The sequence below is a fragment of the Mustelus asterias genome, unplaced genomic scaffold (assembly GCF_964213995.1).
Source record: "Mustelus asterias unplaced genomic scaffold, sMusAst1.hap1.1 HAP1_SCAFFOLD_181, whole genome shotgun sequence".
NCBI lineage: Eukaryota > Metazoa > Chordata > Chondrichthyes > Carcharhiniformes > Triakidae > Mustelus > Mustelus asterias.
In genome coordinates, this window is record NW_027590180.1 from 231429 (window position 1) to 248320 (window position 16892).

Genomic DNA, 16892 nt, shown 5'->3' on the forward strand with positions numbered 1-16892 from the left:
GGTTGAAGTCCAACAGGTTTAGTAGCACGAGCTTTCGGAGCGCTGCCCCTTCATCAGGTGAGTGGGAGTTCTGTTCACAAACAGGGCATATAGACACAAACTCAATTTACAAAATAATGGTTGGAATGCAAGTCTTTCCAGGTAATCAAGTCTTAAAGGTACAGACAATGTGAGTGGAGGGAGGGTTAAGCACAGTTTCAAGAGATGTGTATTGTCTCCAGCCAGGACAGTTAGTGAGATTTTGCAAGCCCAGGCAAGTCGTGGGGGTTACAGTGTGTCATGAACCCAAGATCCCAGTTGAGGCTGTCCTCATGTGTGCAGAACTTGGCTATCAGTTTCTGCTCAGCGACTCTGCATTGTCGTGTGTCGTGAAGGCCGCCTTGGAGAACGCTTACCCGAAGATCAGAGGCTGAATGCCTGTGACTGCTGAAGTGTTCCCCAACAGGAAGAGAACACTCCTGCCTGGTGATTGTCGAGCGGTGTTCATTCATTCATTGTCATAGCGCCTGCATGGCCTCCCCAATGTACCCTGCCTCGGGACATCCTTTGCATTCCATTATCTTGTAAATTGAGTTTGTGTCTATATATGCCCTGTTTGTGAACACAACTCCCACTCACCTGATGGCAGTGCTCCGAAAGCTTGTGGCCTGTGCTACCAAATGAACCTGTTGGACTTTAACCTGGTGTTGTGAGACTTATTGTGCTTACTCCAGTCCAACGCCGGCATCTCCACATCATATTACAACACACCACCACATTGAAGGCCGGCAGCTGTATTAGACAACACAGAATGGGTAGATGCATTGTCAACACACCGTCACCTATAGAATGGGAGCCTGCATTACATACAACACACCGCCACCTGCAGGTCTGGAAGGCACATTGAATCAAGACAGTGCCACCTACAGCACAACAGGGTGCATTCTGTGTTGTCAATCACAGTATATCTCTGATAGCTTCACCTAAGATAGGCCAGGTGAACACCACTCCTGGGTAGAGGATTCACATTCGCATGGAGTTTCGGACGCACTGTATTGACCTTGGAGAGCAAGGGCTGATTGATCATAGAATTCCTACAGTACAGAAGGAGGCCATTGGGCCCATCGAGTCTGCACCAACCCTTTACATAGCATCTTACTCACACCCACCTTCTGCTCCATCCCCACAATGCCACTCATTTACCCCACTAATCCCCCTAACCGACACATCCCTACACTTTCCACTGCCTCGGAATAGCAACCAGCATAATTAAGGGCCCATGCACCCCGGACATTCTTCCATCATCTCCTGTCGGGAAAAAGATACAAAAGTCTGAGATCACGTACCAACCCACTCAAGAATAGCTTTTTCCCTGCTGCCATGAGATTTTTAAATAGACCCACCTCATATTAAGTTGATCTCTCTGTGTACCCTAGCTATGACTGTAACACTATATTCTGCACCCTCTCTCTTCCTTCTACCCTATGTTCTCTATCAACAGCATGTTTTGTCTGTACAGCACAAGAAACAACACTTTTCACTGTATCCCAATACATGTGACAATAATAAATCAAATTCTTGGGACACTAAAGGGGCAATTTAGTGTGGCCAATTCACTAATCTGCACAGCTTTGGCCTGTGAGCGGAAACTGAGCACCTGGAGGAAACACACGCAGACATGGGGAGAACGTGCAAACTCGAAACAGTCACCCAAGACTGGAATCGAACCTGCGTCCTTGGTGGTGGAGCAGCAGTGCTAACCACTGTGGCACCATGCTGCCCCTTTATGACAAAGTCCGTGCTGAAACAATATCTCTACAATGTACCCATGGGTTATATGAGGCAGTAAGTCTTAAGTCTCTCTCCTAACAAGGTGATTCTGCTGACAGCTCTACATTTGTGGCATTATAAATTTTCCACCAGCATTCTCAAACAAAAAATTGCTATAGTGGAAAGTCAAACAGTATTTTGTTTTGAATAAGAAAGTTGGAACTGCTATAATTCCTATTCGTAAATACACTAATAACAAGATATTTTAGTGCATGTGTTGGTCAGCTCTTTTCCCTGGCTTGAAGATAAAAATATTCACTCTCCACTTCACTATCCTGTTACCTGTGTTGGAAAGTGCACAACAGGCGTCAACATGATAGATAAATGTCCAATATTATTTAGTCTTAATACTTGATCACTGGGACTTTTATGGAATTGGTACAATTATTTGTAAAAGACACAATCAAGTTGGTAGGCAAAGCAATATTTTTCATTGAGGGCTTGGTAAATAGCTGCCATCAACAGAAACTTGCAACAATTGGCCTATTTCAGACACATCCCCATAATGAGTACCCGATCAGTACTCTGAAGGCCAGGGTAGGTTATTCTCGGCTCCCTCTTAGCAGCTGAAGCATCGCTGCCACATTTCTGTCACAGACCGATGAATGCCACAGGAAATCAGATGGTGATTACATTTTCTTTTTGAAGTGAGCCTTTTTTCAGAGAAACACGTAATAGTTGGAACAAAGGCACACATGAAAAATATTGTTGAAATCTACTTTACTAAAAATGACACAGACTGCCAAAAACATAAGAGCGATTGTAACAAAGTCAACATTACAATCTACAAGAACACCAGTTTTCTTTATACAACAAAATATAATTTTTGCGCAGTATTTTAAAACAGGTTTTCATTTAATAACAAAACGCGTTGAAAGGTAGGCGTGCGTCACTGTTCATTATCGCTCTCCTGTTGCTCAGCAACAACCTGGCTTCATGTCTTTGCCAGATGACTGCATTGGGGAAGGGGTAAACTTGAGCCCTTTGGTATGAAAGTCTATTAACATTTTACCAGACACATTTGTTAGCAAAACAATTTTGTTAAGTAGAAAAGAAATAGTCCGATTTTTTTTGTCCTGACTGGTTGTTTTCAAGGCCTGCACATGTTAGGTGTGCGCAGTTACACTAAAGCTGTAAAAAAAAAAATTATCTTACCCGCTTTCCTGTTTTCAAATAAAACTAACTCCTCAAATGCCATATTTAACAAGTGCAACCCTACATCTTCTACCCCTAACATGCAGGCTGATCAACACCAAACTCTTTCAAGTCAGGGGAGCTAAATGGTCCAGACTTCAGTCAATGTAGCAAGTCAGCATGACGTACAAAGCAAGCAAACTACCTGACACTAGTTCTCCTCCCTGTCCCCTTTAAATTACCACCTTCACTCCAAGCAGTTCTGGAGGCAGAGTTAGATGCAGATGTTTGTCTGGGACATCCAGGCATCTTAACTGAAAAATCCATCAAATGATAGAAAAAAGTTACTTAAAGATGGAAAAGGCTGGAAAACATTTAGCACGTCAGGCAGCAACTATGGAGAGAGAAGTGCAAGATTAACATTTCAGCTCCATGACCTTCTGTACAGGCGCCAAATAAAATTAAATAAATGTTGTTGGAATATCCATGTCCAAATGAGTAGACGTTAGAAATATAACATACAGGCATGTTTTTGCAGGATACAATTACTCCAAATATTTCTCACTTGAATCCAACAAGACTCTTACATATTAAGAGACAAGCTTCAGATCTAACCCAACCGCTAACAGGGATATAAATTGACATTTTTAATCTTAGTGGCAGGTAGTGCAGGGATCATAACCAATCAATCCCAAAGCAAAATTCCAATCAACATTTCTGAGTTGGATTTGAACCAGTAACACCCCAGGAATTTAATTAGTTCCTTAGAAGAAGAGAGATTACTTTCAGTGGCAAACATATCCATTCATCTAGGTACATGGAAAAATATAGGTCAGGTTTCCCATTTTACATTAGAATATTTCGCACTAATGAGTTCCCACCAGCCACTGCCATTTGGGAGTTGTCTTCACTGACAGCTGACTGGATCCGAATTGTATCTGACACATCAATACTCAGATGGGCCTATCTATGGGAGTTCAATGTAGAATAGTTTGTTGACATTTGTCTCGCTTCCTGCTGCATATGCCGACCCAAACCATCAACTCATGGTTGAATGGGACAAAAATTGTGTACAGTGCACTATCAGGAAACAAGGAGGTCACCACCTTCGATTCTTCAACCGAAAGAGGAAAAAATCTACCTCAGAGACAGAAACTCCTCCTGACCTGGGGGGGGGGGGGGGGGGGGGGGGGAGGAGGGAGGAAATTCTACATTCTTTTCGGAAAAGGATTCACCACAAAATATTTTCAGGCCAGAGTGATAAATTCTTGGCCATTTTTACCACTTCCTTAATCCAACGTGCAGATACAAGAGGGATTCTGAAAGGTCCACTGCTGGAACTCGTGTAGAGGAGAGGTTTTGAATTCGGAAACTCACAACAGCTTGTCCACAATCTGCTTCAGAGAAAGAAAATAGTTCAAGAGTTCAACCAGCAATACGATATCTCAAACTCTGTGAAAGCCAACAAGAGAATGATAGGAATTGGAGCAACTGTGTTTGTTTGGTGAGATCCCTAGGCCAGAGAGTCCAGTAGAATCGTTTTGTTTACGAAGTTTATATCCTTTACCTAATAACTTAGAGGCAAAACAAAATCAAAAATATAATGAAAAGCATCAGATATTCCCGACATCATCGACAAAGCTGCAGTCTAGTAGCTGCTCTGGTGAACGTACTTGAATAAACTCTGTGGTTCTGGCAGGCTTCTTTCCTGAGCACCAGACTGGAGGCAAACAGGCCAGGTTATGAAGCCCGAAATGCAATTGTAAAACAGAATACTAAACATTTGGTCTGGAGGGATTGTATTGTTCAATCCTGTTCGTCAGGCCACATTTTGTTCTTGGAATTGTCACACTGGTTCAGAATAGGGTGCCACAATTTGAGAGAGAGTCGAGATGTGTTACTGATTGACTTGGCCTGGACTGAAAAAAATATGAAACTGGTCAACTTGTCCCCTGGTCCTCGCAATTCTCGGATAACTATTTACCTGCATGTTTGAAAGGGAAAGTAAAACTGCAGTGCCAATTTGAAAAGGAACACGGGAGGGCTTATATTAACTTTCAACTCCCTCATCCTCGTCATTCTGCCCTTCTTTTGCATCCACCTCAGCAGTATCCGAACAATCGTGCAAAATGACATACTCCCTGCTGCTGAAGCCAAATTTCAGCAGATCCTTTTCTCTGAGTTCATAGTATCGCTGTGATTCAATGCGCTGATTGTTAAGGTACGTGCCATTGGCAGAGCCCAGATCGATGATATATGGCCTCACCCTCCTGCCTGATGTTCCATCGCTCCGTGTGAACTCCACAAGTCTACAGGGAAGAAAATGGGCAACAAGTTATGCCGTACACCATCTTGAACATTGTAAGGTTTTGCATTTCTACTCCAGCCTCATTGAAACAGGAAGAACTATATTGAGGTTTTACTCGTGAAGGGAAGTTAAACAAGTCAACGGCCACAATGAAAAGTTATCTCATGAGATGGGGTCGGAGTCATGCAGCTGGTGCTTTACCTTTGATCACTGACTGGTAGGTTCAAGATTCCCTATGAGCCCCCACCCCCCCCCAGGTCTCTCATCCAACTGTCAACAGGCAATGCCCAGACATCAGATATGGATACAATAAACGCCTATGTTTTAAAAAATTACTTAGGGAGGCAGAGCATTGGTCAAGGAAGGAGGCAGGGATATGAGGAAGGGAAGGAGAAAAGAAATTGCAATTAACTAACCGTGGGCTGTTGTTGCGAAGCTGCTTGCAGGCAAGCTTTCAGCAGCATTGGCAGAGACTGGAATGTCTCCCGGAATGGAACAAGAACCCCAAATACAGCAGAATGAGAGAAAGTGAAAATTAGGCAAAAAATACTTCTGCAGCCGAGGAGGTGCCTAAAACACCCTCTAAAATTTCTCCTGGCAAAATGCAGCTGCACAGGATGAGAAGGACATTCGTTTTGTGTGAATATTGAATGCCACTTGGTAAAATAATTTGCAAGGCTACAGAGATATGGTGGGGGGGTGGAGAGAGAGAGAGAGAGAGAGAGAGAGGTGGGAATGGGACCGATTAGATTACTCTACAGAGAATTGGCACAGACCTGACAGGCCAAATGGCCTCCCTCTCAACAACTTTTTAAAAAATCAAAAGTAATTAATAGAAATAAAAGCATTTAAGTTTTAGTAAAATTGATCTTGGTAAAGCCTTTCTCAACGCGAAGACTCGCGTAACGCTGCTCATTAACCTCGTTCAATCCATTGATTGGGGCTGTAGAGCAATCAACACACACACCTTGATGCGACATATTTTAACTCTTGCCATCTACGTATTCCTCTAAAATCAGCCAAAGCATAGTAGCAATGTTTAAAAAGGGATTGAGAGAGAGAGAGAAAATGGCAACAGACTGCTGAAACAAACATTGATAGGATTCGAGTGTGGAATAAGACACAAATACTTAGCCTGTCAAACCCAAACCTTCCACGATGTCTGTAAAACATACTTGCTTACAAAATAGTTCCATCTGTTTAATGATCCCAAGACAAACTTTTCCGTAAATATTGCTCGTCAAGCCCCAGAAAGAATGTATTTGTTAAAGCTGTGCCCAAGTATTGGCTGTCGCCTTTCCAAAAATACAACAGTGGCTACACTTCAAAACAACTCCACTGACTGCGGAATGCTTTGCAGTGTTCTGAGGTCACGACAAGTGCTTCGGAAACACGGGTTTCTTCTTTAACTTCTTTACTTTTTCATGTGGGGTGGGCATTGCTGGCAAGATACAGCATTTATTGCCCATCCCCAACTGCCCATGAACTGAGTGGCTTGTTAGACCATTTTAGAGGGCCATTGAGAGTCAACTGCATTGCTATGGCTCTGCAGTCACATGTAGGCCAGATGGCAGACTCCCTTCCCCAAAAGGCAGTAGTGAACTAGATGGGTTTTTACAATAATTAATGATAGTTTCATGGCCACCATTAGAGCCGAGCACTCAATTCCAGATTTCTTTTTTTAAACTGAATTTAAATTTCACCAGCTGAAACTCCAGAATATCTATCCATTCTGGTTAGCTGTTGCCCAGAAATCCCAATTTCCCTGTCCCGGAAAAATTACTTCTCTGAGCAATAATCCTTTAGGGTTATTGCTCAGAGAAGTATCACCGTAACCACCAGCTCTGTTTTCAACGAAATGTTTGTTCAGTTTTTATTTTAAAAAAGGTACTTAATATTATCTGGCATTCCTAGGAAGCCTGTACCACATTAACCACTGTCCATTGAGAAAAATAAAAATAATTTTGTAATCTCTACACTTCCTGTTAAGGAAAATTGGAAAAGGGAGAAAATGTGAATGCAAGGGAAGGGGAAATGCAAAGAAAGAGCCAGGAAATCCAGTAGGACGTTATACCAGGCCAGTACAGAGCCAAGTGGTGTAGGATTGCTGAAAAAAAAAGACATGCTGTCGAAGCTTTTCGTCTTGCAGTCATCAGGACAGATTGCAAGATATACCAACAGTAAAAGGAACAACAATTTATACTGCATGAGAAGAACATGCTGATCAAAGTCCACTTGCCAACCGATCAACATCCTCTACTCATGCAGTATAAATTATTCCTTTTACTTTTGGTAAATCTTGCGATCTGTCCTGATGAGTACAAGACAGAAAGCTTTGACAGCATGTCTCCTTTTTCACAATACTCACATGGTGGAAGATTGGAAACCGTCTTTGTTAAACAATTTCCTGGCTTCACCGCAGTTGGCAGTCAGACTGGAACACAATTTCTGAGTTACTTTCATGTTTATCATTTTCCATTGATTTCAAAATGATGATACAATAGTACCAGTGGCCATCAATTCATGCAAAGCGTGTACTTAAAAGTAATGCAAATAACTTTAAGAATAGGCTTCTCAAGTTCAACTGCTGTAACAGTTTTGGGATTTATATCAAAAACAAATGACAAGAAGATTACAATAATACCTTTTCAAACACTAACCTGTACTGCAGCACTGCATGTTGCTTGGAGCAGGAAGGATGGTCAATTGGGATATCCACGACCCTCCGCTGCCGACCCAAAAGATAGGCACTCTGACGATGAATGTGCATGACTGGAAGAGGCTCATCATTCTTGAAAGGATAAAGACGCCATCGTTTCCTTGGGATCCGAGACTCGGGCGGTTCATTGTATTTTATCACCACCCCACGAAAGGTGTTTGTATCTTCCACGAGGGCACCAGATAACTCGAAATTTGGCTCCTCTTTCACCTGGGCCGCATTGACGCTGTTGGCCTGACTGTCATTCGACTCAGGATTCTCATCGTTGAGCAGCTGGCACTGACCGCGGTTCTGACGCCTCCTCTCGTTGTAATACTCTCTCTCACCTTGCTGGGTGCTGAGCAACTGGGCCTCCCTCTCTCGGCCACTCATGCCAGCTTCTGGGTGAGACCCGCCATTCCTTTTGCTGTGGGTTCGCCCCCGGTCTGACCACTCTCTGTGTCGCTCTCGGTCGCCGTTCTTCTTGCGCCGGTGTTCATTTCCTTCGGAGCGGTCTCGGTGGCGCCTCTCAGCATGGTCCCGCCGTGGATGGTCATGCCGTTCCTGAACACAATGAGAAACATCTAACTTTGCTAGCCAAGCCACAGCTGGGAATTAAGAGACTTTTGGTATAAAAAATCTCAACTATTGGGAGATTACCGTTTCATCAGCAAACCCATTTATTTCTGAACTGGAATACCACTATGTGTAATTAAGTTTAGCTATAATGTGATAAATTTCTAGGCTCCAGAGCAGAATAAAACTCACTTCCAACGCTGATTATTAGATATTTCAGTAAAGGATTAAGGATAACATTTTACAGAGGTCCATTTGGCCCATTGTGCCTGTGCCAGCTCCTTTGAAAGGGTTGTCCGATTAATCAGTCCTAATCTTTGACCACAGTGCTGCATTCCTTTTCCCCTCTTTCTTCAATCCCCTTTTGAAAATAAATATCCAATTCTCCCCTGCCCTCCCTTTCAGGCAGTCCATTGCATAGAAACTAGAAGGAGTAGTAGAACATTCATTTTGATCATGGCTGATCATCAAATTCAATATCCTGAGCTCACATTTCCCCCGTATTCCTTGAACCGTTTAGCCCCAAGAGCCATGACTATTTCCTTCTTGAAATCGCAAAATGTTTTGGGCTTAACTACTTTGTGGTAGTGAATTCCACAGATTACCTCTCTCTGGGTGAATAAATTTCTCCTCACCTCAGTCCTAAAATGTTTACCCCTTATCCTCAAACTATGATCCCTAGTTCTGAACTCCCCCACCATTGGGAACATTCTTTCTGAATCTACCCTATCTAACGCTGTTAGAATTGGATAAGTTTATATAAGATTTCCTCTCACTCTTCTAAACTCCAATGAACATATCCTAACCAACTTGGTCGCTGCTTCAAATCACAACACCTCACTGTTGACAGCATCACCTCTCTTCCAATGTCACTGAGAAACACATATTTATTCCCATGCAAAAAGCTCAATGCTATAGGCGCTGAGCTTTGGCTCCTGGCTGGAGCAGCACAGTGGTTAGCATCATTGCCTCACAGCGCCAGGGATCCAGGTTCGATTTCCTGTCTGTGTGGAGCTTGCACGTTCTCCCCGTGCAAGCTTCCTCTGTGTGCTCCAGTTTCCTCCCACAGTCCAAAAAATATGCTGGTTAGATGCATTGAATCAAAGAATCCCTACAGTGCAGAGGGAGACCATTTGGCCCATTGGGTCTGCACCGACCCCCACCCAGGCCCCGGACCCCAGAACTCCTCATATTTACCCTGCTAATCCCCCTGACAGTGGGGTTAATTTAAACATGGCCAATCAACCTAATTTGCACATCTTTGGACTGTGGGAGGAAACCGGAGCACCCGGAGGAAACCCATGCAGACATGGGTAGGATGTGTAAACTCCACACAGTGACCCGAGGCCGGAATTGAACTTGGGTCCCTGGCGCTGTGGGGCAGCAGTGCTAACCACTGTGCCACCCATTTAGAATTGGCCTTGCTAAATTCTCCCTCTGTGTACCCAAACAGGCGCCGGAGTGTGGCCTCTTTTTAGGTCAAACCAAATAAACAAACTCAAATTAAATCAGGACAAAGTAAAAGGGGCAGCTCCTCAAAAGGAGGGGGAACAGCCCAAACAGAAATCAAAGTACAAAGGAAACTTGAAAACATCAAATTAAAATGTGATTGTCAGGGTCGATAACGCACCCCAACCCCTGCGGTGCCCAATGGGCACAGAAGGCGTCAACCGCGCCCGTGGACACTGCATGCTCCCTCTCCAGGGACACCTGGCCATAAACGTAGCCGCAGTAGAGCGGCAGACAGTCGGCCCCCTCGATCGCCCGCTGCCTGGACTGTTAAATGGCACGTTTCGCCAGGCCCAGGAGCAGGTTCACGAGGAGGTCGCCATCCCGACCCTCTCCGCACCGGGTGTCCGTAGATCAGGAGCGTGGGACTGAAGTGCAAACAAAACATCAATAAAAGGTTCTTTAGGAAAACAAAAAGGGAGTGGACTAGGGGATTTTCACAGTAACTTCACTGCGGTGTTAATGTAAACCTGCTTGTGACACTAATAAACTTTAAACTGAATGTTCACTCCTTGAGCAATGACGATGTTGTTGACGGAGGGTTCATTGTGGAGTGGATTGTGGGTCTGGGACAGGGCGGATCCTGTTCTGATTAATTATTATATTGAGTTGGTTATTTTCTCTCTCACTCACCCGCTTCCATTTGCCCTCGGGCCGAGACTGCTGCTTCCTGTGGCCCGGGGAGGTGCTCTCACAGTGCCCGGGAGGGGACACGCTGCCCCCGGAGGAGCCCGAACTCGAGCGCCGCTGCCGAGAGGCCTCGCCCTCCCGCTTCACCCTCACTCGGTGGCGCTCGGCCTGGGGACTGTGCGAGGCCCGGCGGCGGCCCGGAGCCTCCATCGCGGCGGCGGATAGAGAGACAGACCGACACTGACCCGGAACCGCAGCGGGAGGGGAGCGAGCACTTCCGGGGCTCAGCCACGGGGTCAAGGGTCCGGCCTCCTCCACAGGCAGCAAAGGGCACCTCCCCCCCAACACTGCACATCAACCCCCCCCATCAACCCTGACCCCCCCAACACTGCACATCAACCCTGACCCCCTCAAACACTGCACATCAACCCTGACCTCCCCAACTCTGCACATCAACCCTGACCCCCCCAAACACTGCACATCAACCCTGACCCCCCCCAACACTGCACATCAACCCTGAACCCCCCAAACACTGCACATCTACCCTGACCCCCCCAACACTGCACATCAACCCTGACTCCCCCCAAACACTGCACATCAACCTTAACCCCCCCAAACACTGCCCATCAACCCTGACCCCCCCCCCCAACACTGCACATCAACCTTAACCCCCCCAAACACTGCACATCAACCTTAACCCCCCCAAACACTGCACATCAACCTTAACCCCCCCAAACACTGCACATCAACCTTAACCCCCCCCAAACACTGCACATCAACCTTAACCCCCCCAAACACTGCACATCAACCTTAACCCCCCCAAACACTGCACATCAACCTTAACCCCCCCAAACACTGCACATCAACCCTGACCCCCCCAACACTGCACATCAACCTTAACCCCCCCAAACACTGCACATCAACCCTGACCCCCCCAACACTGCACATCAACCCTAACCCCCCCCAAACACTGCACATCAACCCTGACCCCCCCAACACTGCACATCAACCCTGACCCCCCCAACACTGCACATCAACCCTGACCCCCCCAACACTGCACATCAACCCTGACCCCCCCAACACTGCACATCAACCCTGACCCCCCCAACACTGCACATCAACCCTGACCCCCCAACACTGCACATCACCCCTGCTCCGGTTTCCCCCCACAGTCTGAAAGGCGTGCTGGTTAGGTGCATTGGCCATGCTAACTTCTCCCTGAGTGTACCCGAACAGGTGCTGGAGTGTGGTGACTGGGGAATTTTCACAGTAACTTCATTGCAGTGTTAATGTAAGCCTACTTGTGACACTAATAAATAAACTTAAACCTTGAAACTATAACCTTCACCCCAGGCAGTCCCGGCGCTATCGGCTTTTAAGTCATTTCTTGGATTCCGGAGGCACCTGTAATTTCCGCATCTTGGAGGAGTCCTTGTTCCACGTCTTTAGAAGAGTGCAAAACTCTGTGAGCTTATAGTCCCTCTTATATCATTTGAAGGGAATGCCCCTTCCAAATTTCTGATTGTACTTCAGTCCCACTCTGCTGATCTTTGGCCACTCCGGTGTGGAGTGCAGTGGTATATTGGGAGACCTCCAAGCTATCCTGCTTCATGACCCAGCCAAGAAACAAGCAGTCAAGAGGATGGCTTGTCCTGGTTGCCTACCTCTTCCATATCTACATCCATGCCTGGGCGTCCCTGCGGAGAGTGCCAGTAGTGCCGCCAGCATGCTTGAAGCCTCCGCAACGGGTGGGTAACGGGGGACTAGACTAGAACATCAAGCGAGGAATGCCATTTTAATTTAATTTGTTAAGTTTCCTTCCTTTTTTTTAGTTACGGTTCTGATTAGTTGAATCAAAGATTTAGAAGAAGCAGTCTTTTAATTTTGCTTGTATTTATTTACAGAGATATGTATTGCAAGCATGTAGGCTGTACAAAGGACCAGCTATCAAGTAATCGAACCAAAAGGTTCCCATTAAAGAGGAACACAGTACCCCTTTTACAGTACTGGCCTGGCAAATTAGAAAAACCTAAAAAGAAACTTAGCCAATCAATGATATTCAGGGGTGGCGATGCACTCCAGTCATGAAAGGCCTGAAGCGTATTGGTGGGCACTGTTCCCCATGCAGGGCTATCCGTGTTGACAAACCTGTGGGAGAGAGGAAGGCAGAGCGACTCCGTCAAATGGGCCTTTTTAAAAATTCGTTCACGGGATGTGGCTGTCGCTGACTGGGCCAGCATTTATTGCCCATCTCTAATTGCCCTTGAGAAGCTGGTGGTGAACTGTTTTCTTGAACTGCTGCAGTGCATGTGGTGTAGGTACATCCACAATGTTGTTAGGGGGAGGGGTCCAAGGTTTTGACCCAGTGAGAATGAAGTCGATACAGTGCCAGTTCAGGGTGACGTGTGACTTGGAGGGGAAATTGTAGGTGCTGCTTTTCCCATCCTTCTAGGTGATAGAAGTTTGAAAGTTGCTATCAAAGCAGCCTTGGTGAGTTGCTGCAGTGCACCCTGGAGAAGACACTGTGCATCAGTAGTGGAGGGAGCAGAAGTTTAAGGTGGTGGAGGGAGTGAATGTTGTGGATGTGATGTTAATCAAGCAGGCTGCTTTGTCCTGGATAATGTTGAGCTTTTTGAGTGTTGTTGGAACTGCACTCGTCCAGGCAAGTGAGAATAATCCCTCTCACTTGTACCTTATAGATGGGGAACAGGCTTTTGGGGGATAAGAGATGAGTTACTCACCGCATGATTCCTAGCCTTTGATCTGCTCTAGTCGCCACAATATTTATGTGGCTGGTCCAGTTCAGTTTCCAGTCAATGGTAACACACAGAATGTCAATGCTGGTGGATTCAGCAATTATAGCCATTGGATATCAAGGGGAGTAGTTGGATTTTCTCTCGTTGGTGAGGTCATTGCCTGACACTTGTGTGGCACAAATGTTGCTTTGCCACTTATCAGACCAAGCCTGAATGTTGCCCATGTCCTGTTGCATTTGGGCACAGACTGTTTCAGTATCTGAGGAGTCGTGAATAGACTGCATTGTGCAATCATCCACAAATATCTCCACTTCTGCCAATACAATGGAGGGTTGATCCTCGATGAAGCAGTTGAAAATGGTTGGGCCTCGGACACTGCCCTGTGGAACTCCTGCAGTGATGCCTGGAACTAAGATGGTGACCTCCAAAACCACAACCATCTTCATTTCTGCTCGGTAAGACTCCAACCTGTGGAGAGTTTTCCCCCTAATTCCCATTCTGTTTTGCTAGGGCTCCTTAGTGCCACAATTGGTCAAATGCTGCCCGAATGTCAAGGGCAGTCACACTCTCCTCACACTGGCGTTCAGCTCTTTTCCCCACGTTTGACTGAAGGCTGTAATGAGGTCAGGAGCTGAGCGACCACAGCCAGCAGAACCAAATGGAGCACTAGTGAGCAGGTTATTGGTGAATAAATGCCATTTGGTAGTGCTGTTGATGACATATTCCATCACTTTGTTGATGATCGAGAGTAGACTGATGGAGCAGTAATTGGCAGGGTTAGATTTGTCCTGTTTTTTGTGGACAGGACATATCTGGAAAGATTTCCACATTACTGGGTACGTTTTTATTTGTTTGTGGGACATGGGCATCACTGGCTGGCCAGCATTTATTGCCCATCCCTAGTTGCCCTTGAGAAGGTGGTGGTGAGCTGCCTTCTTGAATCGCTGCAGTCCATGTGCTGGGGTTTGATCCACAATGCTGTTAGGGAAGGAATTCAAGGATTTTGACCCAGTGACTGATAAGAAACGACAATGTATTTCTAAGTCAGGAAGGTGAGTGGCTTGGAGCGGAACTTGCAGGTGGTGGTGTTCCCATGTATCTGATGCCCTTGTCCTTCTAGATGGAAGTGGTCATGGGTTTGGAAGGTGCTGTCTAAGGATCTTTGGTCATTCAGATAGGTCAGGTGTGGTGTACTGGGAGGTGGTAGTGTGCAGTACATGATAATCAGCAGGAGATTTCCTTGCTCATGTTTGACCTGATGCCATGTAACTTTGTAGGGTCCAGAGTTGCTGGTGGGAACATCAAGGCCAACTTCGTCTCTCCTGTACACCACTTTGCCACCACCACCTCTGGTGGGACAGACAGTGGGACAGGACATACCGAGGGCTGGTGATGGTAGTATCTGTGTCATTGTCTGTAAGGAATGATTCTGTGAGTTCAACTAAGTCAAACTGCTGCTTGACCAGTATTTGGGATAGCTCTCTCAAGTTTGGACCAAGTCCCTGAGATGTTAGTAAGGAAGAATTTGCAGGGTCAGCAAGGCAAGGTTTTTCAAGGGATGTGGGCTGGGCCACCATTTGTTGCCCATCCCTAATTATCTTTGAACTGAGTGACTTACTAGGCCACTTCAGAGGGCATGAAGAATCAACCACATTTTAATGTATCAGGAGTGACATATAGATGAGCAGATTACCTTCCTCAAACGCCCATTAGTGAATCAGATGTTTAATGCAACAGCCAACAATGGTCACCATTACAGAGACTATCTTTTTAATTCCAGATTTATTAACCAAATTTATATTCCACAAGCTGCTGTGGTGGGATTTGAACCCATGTCCCCAGAGCATTAGTCTGGGCCTCTGGATTACTAGTACAGTGACATTATTAGTCACAAATAGGCTTACATTCACACTGCAATGAGGTTACTGTGAAAATTCCCTAGTCGCCACACTCCGGCGCCTATTCGGGTACACTGAGGGAAAATTTAGCATGGCCAATCCACTAACCCGCACATCTTTGGACTGTGGGAGGAAACCGGAGCACCCAGAGGAAACCCACGCAGACACAGGGAGAACGTGAAGACTCCGCACAGACACTGACCCAAGCCGGGAATCGAACCTGGGTCCCTGGCGCTGTGAGGCAGCAGTGCTAAGCACTGTGCCACCCCTATTGAGATTGCCACCTTAGTCTGGCCCAGGAACATTTCCACCAGGAAAAGAGGTGGGGGAGTAGCAGTATTAGTTAGAGAGCATATTACAGCGGTGCAGAGGGAGGACAATTCAGAGGGGTCGTGTAACGAGTCATTGTGGGTGGAGCTCAGAAACAGGGAGGGCGCAGTCACGATGTTGGGGGTATACTACAGGCCCCCCAACAGCCCAAGGGAAGTGGAAGAACGGATATGTCAGGAGATAATGGATAGGTGCAGGAAAAATAGGGTTGTTGTCGTGGGAGACTTCAATTTCCCTGGTATAGACTGGAAATCGCGTAGGGCTGGGAGTCTGAATGGGGAGGCATTTGTAAAATGCGTACAGGAAGGTTCTTTGGAACAATATGTAGATAGCCCGACTAGAGAGGGGGCTATACTGGACCTGGTACTGGGGAATGAGCCCGGTCAGGTCTTCAAAGTTTCGGTAGGGGAACATGTGGCAAATAGTGACCACAATTCTGTTAGCTTTAGGATAGTGATGGAAAAGGATGAGTGGTGTCCCAAGGGTAAGGTGTTGGATTGGGGGAAGGCTAACTTTAGTGGGATTAGGCAGAATTTGGCAGCTGTTGATTGGGAGAGGCTGTTTGAGGGTAAATCCACATCTGGCATGTGGGAGTCTTTTAAGGAACAGTTGTTAGGGCTGCAGGATAGGCATGTGCCTGTAAAAAAGGATAGGAAGGGTAGGATTCGAGAACCGTGGATAACCAGGGAAATTGAACGATTGGTCATAAAGAAAAGAGTGGCGTACGTTAGGTCCAAGCAGCTAAAAACGGAGGGAGCTCTGGAGGAATACAAAGAAAGTAGGAAAGAACTCAAACGAGGAATTAGAAGGGCAAAAAGGGGTCACGAAATGTCCTTGGCAGACAAGATTAAGGAGAATCCCAAGGCATTTTATTCATACGTTAGGAGCAAAAGGGTTGTCAGGGAAAAAATCGGACCTCTCAGGGACAAAAGTGGGGAATTATGCTTAGAGCCCAAAGAAGTAGGGGAGATCCTAAATGAATACTTTGCGTCGGTATTCACAAAGGAGAGGGATGTGTTGACTGGGAGTGTCTCGGAGGGGAGTGTTGACCCGTTAGAGAAAATCTCCATTACAAGGGAGGAAGTGTTAGGTTTTTTAGGGAATATAAAGACTGACAAATCCCCAGGGCCTGATGGAATCTATCCCAGGCTGCTCAGGGAGACGAGAGATGAAATCGCTGGGCCTGACGCAAATCTTTGTCTCGTCACTGGACACAGGTGAGGTCCCGGAGGATTGGAGGATAG

The 16892-nt window shown here is 46.1% G+C and overlaps 1 protein-coding gene across 1 annotated transcript; it reads right to left on the reverse strand.

The window, feature by feature from the left end:
- Positions 1–2512: 2512 nt before the first annotated feature.
- snip1 (Smad nuclear interacting protein) lies at positions 2513–10918 on the reverse strand. The gene is made up of 3 exons (XM_078203483.1): positions 10668–10918; positions 7912–8513; positions 2513–5252 (listed from the first exon to the last, which is right to left on the reverse strand). The coding sequence occupies exons 1-3, from the start codon at positions 10872–10874 to the stop codon at positions 4994–4996; spliced, it is 1068 nt and encodes a 355-aa protein (XP_078059609.1). The 5' UTR covers positions 10875–10918; the 3' UTR covers positions 2513–4993.
- Positions 10919–16892: the final 5974 nt, after the last annotated feature.

What these genes read in the sequence shown, in the direction of transcription:
- snip1 (XM_078203483.1), bottom strand. Translation starts at nt 10,874, where the DNA reads ATGGAGGCTCCGGGCCGCCGCCGGGCCTCGCACAGTCCCCAGGCCGAG. An exon ending in CCGAGGGCAAATGGAAGCGG is followed by an intron (nt 8,514 to 10,667) that starts GTGAGTGAGAGA and finishes CATTGTGTTCAG; the next exon opens with GAACGGCATGACCATCCACG. An exon ending in CATGCAGTGCTGCAGTACAG is followed by an intron (nt 5,253 to 7,911) that starts GTTAGTGTTTGA and finishes TCTTCCCTGTAG; the next exon opens with ACTTGTGGAGTTCACACGGA.